The 15,473-nt window shown below is 36.6% G+C and overlaps 1 protein-coding gene across 1 annotated transcript in view; it reads right to left on the bottom strand.

Annotated features, from left to right (window-relative positions):
• The window catches only part of ODF2L (outer dense fiber of sperm tails 2 like), a 55,766-nt gene that overhangs the window by 20,283 nt on the left and 20,010 nt on the right, over window positions 1–15,473 (bottom strand). The window contains exons 9-13 of the mRNA XM_032155463.2: window positions 9,047–9,232; window positions 5,242–5,351; window positions 3,783–3,952; window positions 3,649–3,671; window positions 788–827 (exon numbers count right to left, since the gene is read on the bottom strand). Of these exons, the coding sequence (XP_032011354.1) occupies window positions 788–827; window positions 3,649–3,671; window positions 3,783–3,952; window positions 5,242–5,351; window positions 9,047–9,232 (529 nt within the window). The remainder of the gene's footprint in view (window positions 1–787; window positions 828–3,648; window positions 3,672–3,782; window positions 3,953–5,241; window positions 5,352–9,046; window positions 9,233–15,473) is intronic.

The raw sequence follows: 15,473 nt of genomic DNA, 5'->3' as shown, positions 1-15,473 counted from the left end.
AAAAAAAGAATATAAGACCATTATGATTGTAATAATAATTTTGAGAAAATATTAATAAAGTTTGAAATTCAAATTTGTGAAAAAAAAAAAGAATAAAGGCATTTTTAGACATGTAAGACCATTTTAATGTTTACTTCTAATTTTCTCTTCCTTAAGGGAATATTATTTGCAGATATATTCCAGTTAAAAGAACAGGAAACACAATGTGGGTTCAAGGAAATAGTGGAACCAGGGTAGCAGTCAAGAAAATTCCAGCATGGCATCTGGGCAGCAGGCCTAGAGATCAATCCATTCAGATTGAAACAAGAAGACAGAAGGCCCCAAGTAGAAGAAATCCTGGGAAAATAGGTTCTTCAGAGAGTAGAGATAGGATGAAGAATTTCAAGAAGGGAAAACAAAACAAAACAACAACAACAACAAAAACAAGACAATGATAAGGGCAAAGAGTAAAACATGCAGGGTTTTTGGAAACTCCAGGAAAAATTTAAAAGTTGTACAAGAAAAAAAATTTATAAACATATTACTTGACTGTGTAGTGAAAGAACAATTATAAGTCATTGCTATTAATGTTTAGAATCAATCTATAAAAAGAGCACTTCAGGTTACATAACAAATTGTCAATTTAACAACACTGGCAAAGTGAACATGCGGAGAACAGACAGAGAACAGGTAGTTGGAAAATATCCTTATTTTCCAAACAAAAGGTGAAGATATATAATCTGTCCTATGTTTCACATTGTCAAGTGAAACTCATCTTACAGTATTGGTAAGTAGGGGAATGATGTATAACAAAGAAGTAACTTTTGTTCAGATGCAATTTTTTCTAGCTCATTAATTGTCGGAACCATGTAAAAAACATCAGCTGAATACAAAGTGCAAAAACACAGCTGAACATGGCAAGCCACAGAGGTACACAGCACTCTACATAAAGCCCATATACTCCATGTTCCTCCTCCTCTTTCTTCTCTTTGGTCATGAGCCCTATCTTGGAAGTGCTTATTGTATATTGCCCTTATGGTCATGTCTTATGTCCACAAAATCCTTAACTCTTTTAGCTTCCTGTATCAAACTACCTTCACTTATTTTTTTGAAAGCATAAAGTTATATATTTGTTGTAGTATTTACTAGGAATTTAACATGTCTTTTAGTTGTATTAGTATTTATATTATCAATTATGTTGGTGCTCTACTAATTAGAAGGTTAATATAATCGACTAAATTTGATAAACCAAGGAATAGTATAATATATAATTTACAGATATGCAGATAACCATCAAAAGAATAAAAATAGAAATTGTTTAGAAATTTAAAACTAGCTCCTCAAAGAGTTACAAATTAAAACCATAGATAACACTTTTACCTGCCAAATTAGCAAACACTACAAATAAAAAAAAATTTTATTTCCTGTGCTGATGAGGTATAGAAAACTAATGGCAGTATGGGTAATAAAATACCTTTTCAGAAGAAATGTAGCAAAGCATATCAAGAACATTCAAAATGTTCATATTCTTTGACTCAGTAATTCTACATGGGAATCTAAGCTAAAGACAATACAACAAAAACTTTATGTATGAAAATGTTCATCACAGCATTATTATTATTAAATGTTAAAAACATTGGGAATAACCTGAATGTCCAACAAATAGGGAATCACCTAACACTTCTACGTTGAATATATATTACAGAGTAATTTAAAAGGATCCTTATAAAGAGTTTATATGTTATATACATGTTTCCATTTTAAAGTGAACAAAGCAAGACATTATTTTAATAACAACTATGAAAAAACAGAAATATTACAAAATACAGTTATCTCCAAGGAATGTGGGATCAATGATCACTCTGTTCTTTTCTTTCTATATTTCTATAGTTTCCACTTTTACTGTAAGGAGTATATATTCTTCACTCAAAAGATAATACTGAATAAATTGTCAGAAGTTGGAGGAACTATGTTCACTGAATAACTGAACTTCTTTTATTAAGAAAACATGAGAAGTTCATATTGCTTGAAGAACCATAAAGGACTTACAAAATTTCTTGAAGGAAAAAATTCTAATTCAGAATATCATAAGTCGCTGCTAAAAAAAAATGGTATTAAGATACATTGCATTTTTGATTTTTTAAAATCTTTCATAACAAAAAGTAGCCAAAATAATTGTATTACTAAATACATTAAAGGTGAGAAAAGAAGACCTTGCTACTTCCTATAACGTATATCACTTAGATTCCTATTTCCTCCACTCACTCTGAATGACCACAGCCAACAGGACTGGCTATTTCAAGTCCTGCATTTGAAACTAATCGAGTCTTTCCACCTGGAACAAAACAGACTTGAGATTTGTGAGCCTAGCTTTGTCCCATTGGCCTAAAGGGGACTGAAACTCAACATCAAGATGAGAAAAGTTACAACTTTATAAACCTACAAAGGGAAAGAATCTTTTTGGCTTGGGCAATCTGTTGCCTTCTGTAATATATAATAAACAAGCTTTCATTACTATACACTGTACTGCATAACACTATGTATCTCCCACAAAGACACATCAGTACGTAGCAAACAGATTGGCTCCTGGGAAAATATGCTAAGACCTACAATGGATAAAATTCTCTTTTCAGCAACGACACTTTAGACATATAGTGAAAGAAGGGTTTAGAAAGGGTAAAAGAGATATGGATGTATCTCCAGTTTCCATCAGAAAAATAATCTTTTAAAATAACAATTCAGAACCCTAAAGCCTGGAATGCTATCATTTTATTAAAATAATTTCCATTGGTGATGATTTTTAAATTGTGTATATTTTTTCTCATAAACATACTCATTTTTAAAACCCCACTGCAAGTTTTATATAATGCATAATTCTAAACAGCCAGTAATTATGTTTCCAAGAAACAAGTGCATTTCTAATGCAAAGCAAACAAACAAAAATAAACCTTAAATCAAGAAAAAAAAAAAGCCTTAGACCTTCACTTCTCTTTTAACATTAAAGATCTTTTCTCTCAAGGACCACAAAATATATCTGCAATATCTCTTAGGAATTTAACATGTCTTAAGGACATCTTAATACACAGAATAAATGTATTATCATTTAGTTAATTCTAAATACAGTGATAGAATTAAACTGTTATAAATACAACAAAACAATGTTAGATGCTTATTTCACAAGTTTCTCTAAAATGTACTGTATGCTACTAATATATTATTTATCCTGTGCACATAAACTTTATTTCATGGTTTAAAAAGGTTCTTTTCTGTCTTCTATTTTCTGTCCTCTAAAAGTATTATTATGGAAGTGAAAATGATGCCATCATCTTTCAAGTTCCATCTGGTTGTATGTATCTCTGGTTGACTGGGAACTCAAATATCTTTTTTTCTCAGAAAATTTAAAAGCTTCTCCCCTGTCTGTCCTCTGGTACCTATGGAAAGCAATTACCCCTTGGATATGAGTAAGTTGGAAAATTCTTTCTGGTTATGAGGTAGCCAAGAACATACTTTCTGGTTTCAAACAGACCAGGCCTGAGGTTATATCCTATTGTAACCATGACACCTAGAAATAATCTTATGTACTACAGTTAATGTAATTTGGGTGATTCATTTAACTGCAAAAAATGCATAGTAGTTTATTTTAAAAGTTGAGGCAAAGAGACAGTCAACTTCATAAACATTATTTTGTACTGCTGAAAACATAACATCCTGACAAGCATACAAGACAAAATTATACAAGAACACTGCTCTAAACATACTCTTTCTTCAAGCTATTTCTACTAAGTAGACTATGGTCATTATACAATACACGCCTGCACAAACACTCATACATAGTACCTTTAATTTTGTATTCTCAAGATTCAGAGTTTCATTTTCATATTCAATTGAATGAACTTTTCTAAGAATTTCTTCACATGAATTTTTTCCATGGTCTTCCATTTTCTTCAGATCTTCCAAAAGATTAATGATTTGCCTTTATAAAATCAATGACACATTTTATAAAAGTCATAAAAATTTTTATTCAAATAACACATTTTAAGTGTGTTTCTGAAATCACTTTGGCAGTGTGCATTGTTTCAAATAGGGAATAACAAAAAATAAATAGAACTCATAGAACTAGAAAAATAGGAAGAAGTAATCTAAAAGGGTACAACCAAAGTAACTCTGATTAGAAACAATTACCCACTGATGACACCAACAAAAAATTATACAACATGCTCTTTGCTGTTCAATAAAACTTCTAAACTATTATCCACAAGTATGCACATCTCTCTCTTCCTCTCATTCATACCCATGCACACATATATACACAATTTTAGGGACAAGGTTAAAGAAAAGAATTAAGTGAGGCAATAAAACTAAACTTTAGAAATGAATTATATATGGTAGTTTTCAATGACAAAACTGAAGACACAGAAAACACTTAAAATCAAATATTCAGGGTTCATTATAGTGTTACAGTAATACATTTCAAATAATAAAATATATGTATTTTTATTTTTCATTTTCTTTGTTATGCATTTAAGTCACTTTAATTAAGGAACAATAATTTTTAGGATTTTCAAAGCAGTTATTATAAACTTTTAAATATATTTTTACACGTTCTTGTTTAAAAGAGAAACATCACCTCCATTTAAGTAAATATTAACATTTACTGCAAATAATAGATGGCACACTGAAATACTGAATGATAATCTACAAGTTTAAAATTTCAAAATGTGGGCCAGGCGTGGTGGCTCACGCCTGTAATCCCAGCACTTTGGGAGGCTGAGGTGGACGGATCACAAGGTCAGGAGATCAAGACCATCGTGACCAACATGGTGAAACCCTGTCTCTACTAAAAATACAAAAAAAAAAAAAAAAAAAAAAAACAGCTGGGCATGGTGGTGCATGCCTGTAGTCCCAGCTACTAGGGAGGCTGAAACAGGAGAATCGCTTGAACCCAGGAGGCGGAGGTTGTAGTGAGCTGAGATCGCACCACTGCACTCCAGCCTGGGCAACAAAGTGAGACTCCATCTCAAAAAAAAAAAAAAAAATTTCAAAATGTGAACACCGATTCACTTTTAATGAGCAATCATTTTAATTATTTTTAATAGTAGAGTAAGAAAACTTTATAGAATTATAAATAGCAAAAATATCAAATCATATAAGTAGCACCTTTACCATATGTAATCTAAAAAATAAAAATACAAACAACTCAAAGAATTTTTTAAAAAGTGAAAACTCTTACTAAATAATAAAAGATTGTAAATTTTTTCTTACTTTTTCATTGTTTCAATCTGTACTTCCAATTCAGTTTTTTCTATTACAATTTTCTCATAATGACTTTTCCAGGCATTGGAAGCTGAAATTGTTTCAGACAACTTGGCTTCCTAAAAAATACATAAAAGTATTCATACTATAATTTTAAAACATTTTTGTTTTGTTCAGATCTCTAAATACAAATACATTATAAACAGGGAAGCAATCTTCCAAAAAGTATGGAACTTCAAATATAGAAAACTGTACATGCATGTTTATAGCAGTGCAATTCATAATTGCAAAAATATGGAACCAGCCTAAATGCCCATCAACCAATGAGTGGATAAAGAAAATATGGTATATATCCATCACGGAATACTACTCAGCCATTAAAAGGAACATTTGCAGCAACCTGGATGAAGTTGGAGACCACCATTCTAAGTGAAGTAACTCAGGAATGGAAAACCAAATATCGTATGTTTTCACTCATAAGTGGGAGCTAAGCTATGAAAATGCAAAAGCATAAGATTGATATAAAGGACTTTAGGAATTGGGGGTAAGGGAGGGAGGGAGGTGAGGGGTAAAAGACTACACATTGGGTACAGTGTACAATGCTCGGGTGATAGGTACACCAAAATGTCAGAAATAACCACTAAAGAGGTTGTCCAGGTAACCAGAAACAACCTGCCCCCCAAAAACTATTGAAATAAATAAAGTCACTGTACAACTTTGAATAGAAAAATTTTAAAGTAAATATGTATATTGCTATTATTTTATATACACATAGTGGAAGTTTCAACTTAACATTTTAAAAGATGTTGCAACTATTTTTAAACAATATTTCATAATTAAGATAATTTCTTTTCTTTTTACTGAACTTTCCATTTTACTTTTTTTTTTTTTTTTTTTGCCCTGGCTGAAGTGCAGTGGCACGGTCATGATGGTTCACTGCAGCCTCCAACTCCTGATTGCAAGGGATCCTCCTGCCTCAGCCTCCCTAGTAGCTAGGGCTACAAATGTGTGCCACCACAGCCACCATATATATACACACACATATGTAAAATGTATCTAGATACATATGTATATACTATATATACATCTATTATACATATATATTGATATATATAACTACTCTATATATATGGTGTATATATTATATATATATATAGTAGAGACAGCATCTTGCTATGTTGCCCAGGCTGGTCTTGAATTAATTTCATGCTCTATATATAGAAGATGGTAACAACCACATAAGCATCAGAGGAGAAAGCCCCTGTGATATACACAGAAACTACTCCCAATTCCACAGCTCCATAACATTTAGTGATGTACCTTACTTATCTTTGCTATAATGACGCCAAGATCTATTTTGTAGAGGTCACCCCAACAGCCGTCAAACACTGCTACTGTCCACAAAGAGATACAAGTGGTAGTAGTGACTTATTCATTTTGAATGTGAACTCCCATGAGGTAGGGATTTTTATATGCTTTCGTTCATGGCTATATTTCTAGGGCCTTGATAGTGCCTGGAGCACAGCAAACACGCAATAAATAGCTCAAATAATTCTCTGCAGATCCACCTAAAGAGCTGTAGCCCCTGTGCCTCCTATCTACATTCTACATAAAAACACACTGGAAGGCCACAATGCCAGTAATTACAAATCAAAAAGCTTAGAAACAGTAATGACAACAATTAACATTTATTGAGTACTTCTTTCATCATTCATCCATTTACTGAGCAAGTATTTACTGGGCATGTAGTACGCACAACACTTTTTTGTTTAAATTTTTTCACAGTAATATTTTTGATATATTGGAGACTAGTATTGTTTTCATATTTTGTATAAAATAAGCTTTAATATAAATTATGAAGTATAAGTTAGTAATATAAATTAAGATATTTAGAAGTTTTATCAGTAAGAAAAGAATTTATGTGTTAGCAATATAATTATTACCTACTTCATCAGTATGGCATTCCTAGATGTTGAAACTAGTCAGTGATGGAATCACCTTCCTAGAGATTTTTTGAGTTGGCCTACCTTTTCTCTTTGCTTTAGAGAAATGGCACATCTAAGCCACGAGAAGAAAAATTAGGATCTGTCTAACTTTCAAAGAAGGAAATGGGTTAATTCTTCAGTGTGCAGAATTATAGAGCATTTAACATCCTGGCCCCTAGGTACTAAAAGTCAGAATCAGTTGTCTCTAGTACTTTCCAAATCCCCATTTCTTCTTTCATCTCTCCTTATAACATGCAGATAAAGCAAAATCCCCCTTTTCACCTTTCCTTCCACTGCATTGAAACCGCATCTGAATTAGTAACTAGTGACCTTCTAATTACCAAAGACCACAGACCTTTACAAATCCTCCTTGTCCTTGATCTCCCTCTGTAGTCCTTGGCAAAATTTACGCATTGTGTAGATATGTGATAACATTTTGTTAAACTATTATTTAGCTCTTATTGCTGAACTGTTCATATTTTAGACTTAAGGTACTATTTTAAATAATGGTACCCTTACCTTAGGTGAATAGGATAGCAAGCTCCTGCCTTCTGAGACTTACATTCAAGTAGAAGGAAATAGTTAAAAATAAAACAAAACACAACAGCAGTGATAAATGAAAAAATAAATGATACAGTTTCAGATTATAGTGAATGCTATGAAAAAAATTAAGACATTGATATGATTGTTTTAGGACTACTTCAAAAGGAATGGTCAAGAAAGGCCTCTCTGAAGAGATGTCAATTGAAAAGATACCTGAGTGATTAAAAAAGAAAGAGCTATTGTGAGCCAGGGAAGAACATTAAAGCCAGATGCAGCAACAAACAAGAAAAATAACAAAACAAAGAAAAAAACTTCATGCATTATAGGAACAGAAAGAAGGACAGTGCAAAAATACATTTTCTCATTTATCTCTCCCTACAAATACATGAGCTAGGGAGTATTATGATCCCCTATTTTATACATGAGGAAATTGAAGCTTAAAGAGGTTAAGTTCCTTATCCCAAGTCACAAGGTTAACAAAATACTATTTTGTTTGCAATAAGCTTTTTATACAAGTCTGTTTTCATTTCTAAAAGCCTCTAATAATTCTATAAGCCTTAACATAAGTTCTTAAGAGCTAGGAAACCAGTGAGACTTTTTAAAAAAAATTATTAATTAGTAATTGAATAAATACAATTCATCAAAAACAACAAAGCACTACGGCCATTTTCAAATTTGTACTATACCAAAGATATATTTTACATGGTGTGTTTATGTCAGCACATGGTTTTAAATGTATTACATAGATTAAATGAGGTTAATTACTGAATAAAGTCATAGGGTCTAATAACATAAATCAGCATTTCTCAAACTAGCGTTCCTCAGAACCAGTTCCAAGAGTCGCTTTGTGTGTAAAAGAATAGCTCTGTGGTTAAAAAAGTGTGGGAAACTCTTAGTTCAATACCCTTCATTCCACTGTTTCTGAAAGACTTCTCAGAGCCTTTAATTTGCTAACATGGAACACAATGTCCCAAGGGGAAATGTGTATGAAGTATTACCCTTAGTTAGTTGGCCAATAGAACCTTTTTGTGTGTGTGGGGTGGGGGACACACTTAATATTTCCTTTAAGTAAAGTTCCCAAGGAAATGCTGATATATTTCAATATGAAAATTTGACATTTTATGTAATATTTCAAAATAAAAGATTAAAGCAAAAAGTGTAAGTTTTTTCCGGTATTAACAGCATTAAGAAAAGAATAAAATTACTACATTAAGCATCATGATATTAATTATATAAACTAAGTACATAATATATCTTTTAATTTTAAAAAGAATGCATTTACATACCTGATCTCTAATTTGGGAAGTAAGCTTTTCAATAGCTCCTGTAAAATGGTCAAGCCTTTGTTTGTAAACTTTAGATGCCTTTTTTAAAGCTAGAGTTTTTTGCCTACTTGCGTCTTTCATCACTATAGCCTCATTCTTATTCATTCTCAATTGCAGGTTCCACTTGGCTATCTTGGTTTCTAAGCTCTAAAAAAAAAAATTAGCAACAATTAAATTATTTCAGAACTCCAATGTTTATGTAAACATTGTAAAAATATGTACATAACTGATATGGTTTGTGTATTACTCCATTCTCACACTGCCATAAAGAAATACCCTAGACTGAGTAATTTATAAAGGAAAGAAGTTTAATTGACTCACAGTTCCACATGGCTGGGAAGATCTCAGGAAACTTACAATCATGGTAGAAGGCAAAGAGGATGAAAGGACCTTCTTCACATGGTGGCAAGAGAGAGAAGAGTGAAGAGCAAAGGGGGAAGAGCCCCTTATAAAACCATCAGGTCTCACGAGAACTCACTCACTATCATGAGAACAGCATGGGGAAAACCACCCCCATGATCCAATCACCTCCCACCAGGTCTCTCCCTAGACATGTGGAGATTATAAGGATTACAATTCAAAATGAGATTTGGGTGGGGACACAGCCAAACCATAGCATTCTGCCCCTTGCCCCTCCTAAATTTCATGTCCTCACATTTCAAAACACAATCATGCCTTTCCAACAGTCCTTCAAAGTCTTAATTCATTCCAGCATTAACCCAAAAGCCCAAGTCTAAAGTCTCATCTGAGACAAGGCAAGTCCCTTCTGCCTAGGAGCCTGTAAAATAAAAAGCAAGTTAATTACTTCCAAGAAACAATGGGGCACAGGTATTAGGTAAATGTTCCCATTCCAAATGAAAGAAATTGGCCAAAAAAAAGGGGGGGCTACAGGACGCATGCAAGTCCAAAATCCAGCAGTGTAGTCATTAAATCTTAAATCTCCTAATCTCCCTTGACTCCATGTTTCACATCTAGGTCATGCTGATGCAAGGAGTGGGCTCCCATGGTCTTTGGCAGCTCCAGCCCCATGGCCTGCAGGGTACAGTCCCCTTCCTAGCTGCTTTCCCAGGCTGGCATTGAGTATCTGTGGCTCTTCCAGGCACATGGTGCAAGCTGTCGGTGGATCTACCATTCTGGGGTCTGGAGGACTGTGGCCCTCTTCTCACAGCTCTACTAGGCAGTGCTCCAATGGGGACTCTATGTGGGGTCTCCAATCCCATATTTCTCTTCCACACTGCCCCAGCAGAGGTTCCCCATAAGGGCTCCACCCCCAGAGCAAACTTCTGCCTGGACATCCAGGCACTTCCACACATCCCCTGAAATCTAGGCAGAGGTTCCCAAGCCTCAATTCTTGACTTGTGTGCACCTGCAGGCCCAACACCACATGGAAGTCACCAAGGCTTGGGGCATCAACCCTCTGAAGAAATGGCCTGAGCTATGCATTGGCCCCTTTTAGCCACAACTAGAATGCAGGGCACCAAGTCCCAAGACTGTACAAAGCAGCAAGGCTCTGGGCCCAGCCCATAAAACCACTTTTTCCTCCTAGGCCTCTGGGCCTATGATGGGAGGGACTGCCATGAAGACCTCTGACATGCCCCAGAAACATTTTCCCCATTAATATTTGGCTTCTCATTATTTATGCCAATTTCTGCAAACTGCCTGAATTTCTCCCCAGGAAATCGGTGTTTCTTTTCTATCGCATGGTCAGGCTGCAAATTTTCCAAACTTTTATGCTCTGTTTCCCTTTTAAACGTATGTTCCAATTTCAAACCATCTCTCTGTGAATGCATAAAAGTGAAAGCTTTCAGAATCAACCAGGTCATATCTTGAATGTTTTTCTGCTTAGAAATTTCTTCTACCAGATACCCTAAATCATCTCTCTCAAGTTCAAAGTTCACAGATCTCTAGGCCAGGGGCAAAATACCGTCAGTCTCTTTGATAAAGCATAGCAAGAGTAATCTTTATTCCAGTTCTCAAGAAGTTCCTCATCTCTATCTGAGACTACCTCAGCCAGGACTTCATTGTCCATATCACTATCAGCATTTTGCTCAACACCATTCAACAAGCCTCTAGGAAGTTCCAAGCTTCCCCACATCTTCCTGTCTTCTTCTGAGCTGTCCAAACTGTTCTAATCTCTGCCCATTACTTAGTTCCAAAGTCATTTCCACATTTTCAGGTATCTTTATAGCAATACCCCACTCTCTGCAGTACCAATTAACTGTATTAGTCCATTCTCACGCTGCTATAAAGAAATACCTGAGACTGGGTGATTTACAAAGGGACAAGTTTTAATTGACTCACAGTTCCACATGGCTAGGGAGGCCTCAGGAAACTTCAATCATGGCAGAAGGTGACGGGGAAGCAGGGAACTTCTTCATGTGGCAGCAGGAAGGAAAAGAGTGAAGAGCCAAGGGGCAAAGCCCCTTATAAAACCATCAGATCTCACTCACTATCATGAGAACAGGATGGGGGAACCACCCCCATGATCCAATCACCTCCCACCAGATCTCTCCCTAGACACATGGGGATTCTGAAGATTACAATTCAAGATGAGATTTGGGTGGGAACACAGCCAAACTATATCGGTTTGGATCTGTGTCCCTACCCAAATTTCATGTCAAACTGTAACCCCCAGTGTTCGAGCTGGGGCCTGGTGGGAGGTGGTTGGATCATGGGGGTTGTTTCTTATGAATGGTTTACAGCATCTTCTTGGTGCTGTTCTCCTGACAGTGAGTGAGTTCGTGCGAAATCAGGTTGTTTAAAAGTGTGCAGCACCTCCCTACTTGCTCTCTCTCTTGCTTCTGCTCCCACCATGTGAGATGCCTCACTCCCCGCTTGTCTTCCACCATAATTGTAAGTTTCCTGAGGCCTCCCCAGAAGCTGAGCAGATGCTAGAATCATGCTTCCTATACAGCCTGTGGAACTGTGGGCCAATTAAACTTCTTTTCTTTATAAACTATGCAGTCTCAGGTATTTCTTTATAACAATGTTAAAATGGCCTAATACAATAATCCTCTACACATTGGGGACCAATGCTTCTCTATAACCTGTTAAAGGATGCAAATTTAAAACATATAATCCTATATCAAACTAATGCTCCCATTATTAAAGATACTAATATTAGTGATTACGGTACAAACACTAACTTCCTTGAAACTTCTGTGATTAACTCAAGTAGTTTTTTTAGTTCACATCTAGAATATTATACATCATACTAGTTTTAAAAACTAGTTTAAAAAAACATAATTAAGCTAAAAACAATCCAAATATGTACCAATGTTCAAAGGAATTCGTAGCTCCCCAAATATATTAGGACTCTTCACTTTGAAAGATAAAATCTTAAAGATATGATTATAATCTTTAAGAAGGCTACAGATGAGATAAACAGATTTATTTACCAAATTTTAATTTACTAGAATTAGGGGGCATGCCCTGACACTACAGTTATATTAAATAAAATACTTCTTTAACCAATAAAGTAAATTTATGGAAGTCATTATTCCAAGACCAAACACAGGTTTAGATAAATTAATGACTATAAGAGTCATAAGATTAGTATTATTGAGGACATGTTTCTATCATTAAAAGTGATTGCAACTAATTGGCATGACTATTTCTTTGGCATACCTCTTCACGACATGATGAGAGACAGAATATTAGGCTGGCTAGATGAGGGATGTGAGTTAATGTGATAACTCAAATGCTTTTATTTCAAATTATTTTAAGACTGTGTATTTAAAGTATTTGAGTAGTAAGTATCTATTAATTTAAAGACTTATGATTTTAATGTTTTTACATTTTTGAAACCTGTGTAATATTGAAATGAATGTGAAATTATTACAGAATTTAAGTTTTAGTCTCCCATTCCTTAGACAGCCATTTTAATTTTTAAAAATTGCAAAGGAGGGAGGGTGGAGCCAAGATGGCCGAATAGGAACAGCTCCGCTCTCCAGCTCCCAGCCCCAGCGACACAGAAGACGGATGATTTCTGCATTTCTGCTTGAGGTACCGGTTTCATCTCACTAGGGAGTGCCTAACAGTGGGTGCAGGACAGTCGGTGAAGCGCACTGTGCGCGAGCCGAAGCAGGGCGAGGCATTACCTCACTCGGGAAGCGCAAGGGGTCAGGGAGTTCCCTTTCCTAGTCAAAGAAAGGGGAAACAGACGGCACCTGGAATATCGGGTCAGTCCCACCCCAATACTGCGCTTTTCCAACGGGCCTGGAAAACGGCACACTAGGAGATTGTGTCCCGCACCTGGCTCGGAGGGTCCTGTGCCCACGGAGTCTCGCTGATTGCTAGCACAGCAGTCTGAGATCAAGCTGCAAGGCGGCAGCGAGGCTGGGGGAGGGGCGCCCGCCATTGCCCAGGCTTGCTTAGGTAAACAAAGCAGCCAGGAAGCTCGAACTGGGTGGAGCCCACCACAGCTCAAGGAGGCCTGCCTGCCTCTGTAGGCTCCACCTCTGGGGGCAGGGCACAGACAAACAAAAACTCAGCAAGAACCTCCACAGACTTAAAGGTCCCTGTCTGACTGACAGCTTTGAAGAGAGTAGTGGTTCTCCCAGCACGCAGCTGGAGATCTGAGAACGGACAGACTGCCTCCTAAAGTGGGTCCCTCACCCCTGAGCAGCCTAACTGGGAGGCACCCCCCAGTAGGGACAGACTGACACCTCATTCAACCGGGTACTCCTCTGAGACAAAACTTTCAGACGAACTATCAGACAGCTGAATTTGTGGTCTCACGAAAATCCGCTGTTCTGCAGCCACCGCTGCGGACACCCAGCCAAACGGGGTCTGGAGTGGACCTCTAGTAAACTCCAACAGACCTGCAGCTGAGGGTCCTGTCTGGTAGAAGGAAAACTAACAAACAGAAAGGACATCCACACCAAAAACCCATCTGTACATCACCATCATCAAAGACAAAAAAGTAGACAAAACCACAAAGATGGGGAAAAAACAGAGCAAAAAAACTGGAAACTCTAAAAAACAGAGCACCTCTCCTCCTCCAAAGGAACGCAGTTCCTCACCAGCAACGGAACAAAGCTGGATGGAGGATGACTTTGATGAGTTGAGAGAAGAAGGCTTCAGACGATCAAACTACTCTGAGCTACGAGAGGAAATTCAAAACAATAGCAAAGAAGTTAAAAACTTTGAAAAAATATTAGAAGAATGGATAACTAGAATAACCAATGGAGAGAAGGGCTTAAAGGAGCTGATGGAGCTGAAAGCCAAGTTTCGAGAACTACGTGAAGATTGCAGAAGCCTCAGTAGCAGATGCGATCAACTGGAAGAAAGGGTATCGCTGATGGAAGATGAAATGAATGAAATGAAGAGAGAAGGGAAGTTTAGAGAAAAAAGAATAAAAAGAAATGAACAAAGCCTCCGAGAAATTTGGGACTATGTGAAAAGACCAAACCTACGTCTGATTGGTGTACCTGAAAATGATGGGGAGAATGGAACCAAGTTGGAAAACACTCTGCAAGATATTATCCAGGAGAACTTCCCCAATCTAGCAAGGCAGGCCAGCATTCAGATTCAGGAAATACAGAGAACGCCACAAAGATACTCCTCGAGAAGGGCAACTCCAAGACACATAATTGTCAGATTCACCAAAGTTGAAATGAAGGAAAAAATGTTAAGGGCAGCCAGAGAGAAAGGTCGGGTTACCCACAAAGGGAAGCCCATCAGACTAACAGCTGATCTCTCAGCAGAAACTCTACAAGCCAGAAGAGAGTGGGGGCCGATATTCAACATTCTTAAAGAAAAGAATTTTCAGCCCAGAATTTGCTATCCCGCCAAACTAAGCTTCATAAGCGAAGGAGAAATAAAATACTTTACAGACAAGCAAACGCTGAGTGATTTTGTCACCACCAGGCCTGCCCTAAAAGAGCTCCTGAAGGAAACACTAAACATGGAAAGGAACAACTGGTACCAGCCCCTGCAAAAACATGCCAAATTGTAAAGACCATCGAGGCTAGGAAGAAACAATAGCAACTAACGAGCAAAATAACCAACTAACATCATAATGACAGGATCAGATTCACACATAACAATCTTAACGTTAAATGTAAATGAGCTAAATGCTCCAATCAAAAGACATAGACTGGCAAACTGGATAAGGAGTCAGGACCCATCAGTGTGCTGTATTCAGGAAACCCATCTCACGTGCAGAGACACACATAGACTCAAAATAAAGGGATGGAGGAAGATCTATCAAGCAACTGGAAAACAAAAAAAGGCAGGGGTTGCAATTCTAGTCTCTGATAAAATAGACTTTAAACCAACAAAGATCAAAAGAGACAAAGAAGGCCATTACATAATGGTAAAGGGATCAATTCAACAAGAAGAGCTAACTATCCTAAATATATATGCACCCAACACAGGAGCACCC

The sequence above is a fragment of the Hylobates moloch genome, unplaced genomic scaffold (genome assembly GCF_009828535.3).
Source record: "Hylobates moloch isolate HMO894 unplaced genomic scaffold, HMol_V3 SCAFFOLD_5, whole genome shotgun sequence".
Taxonomy (NCBI): Eukaryota; Metazoa; Chordata; class Mammalia; order Primates; family Hylobatidae; genus Hylobates; species Hylobates moloch.
This window is presented reverse-complemented; position numbering and strand designations above follow the sequence as displayed.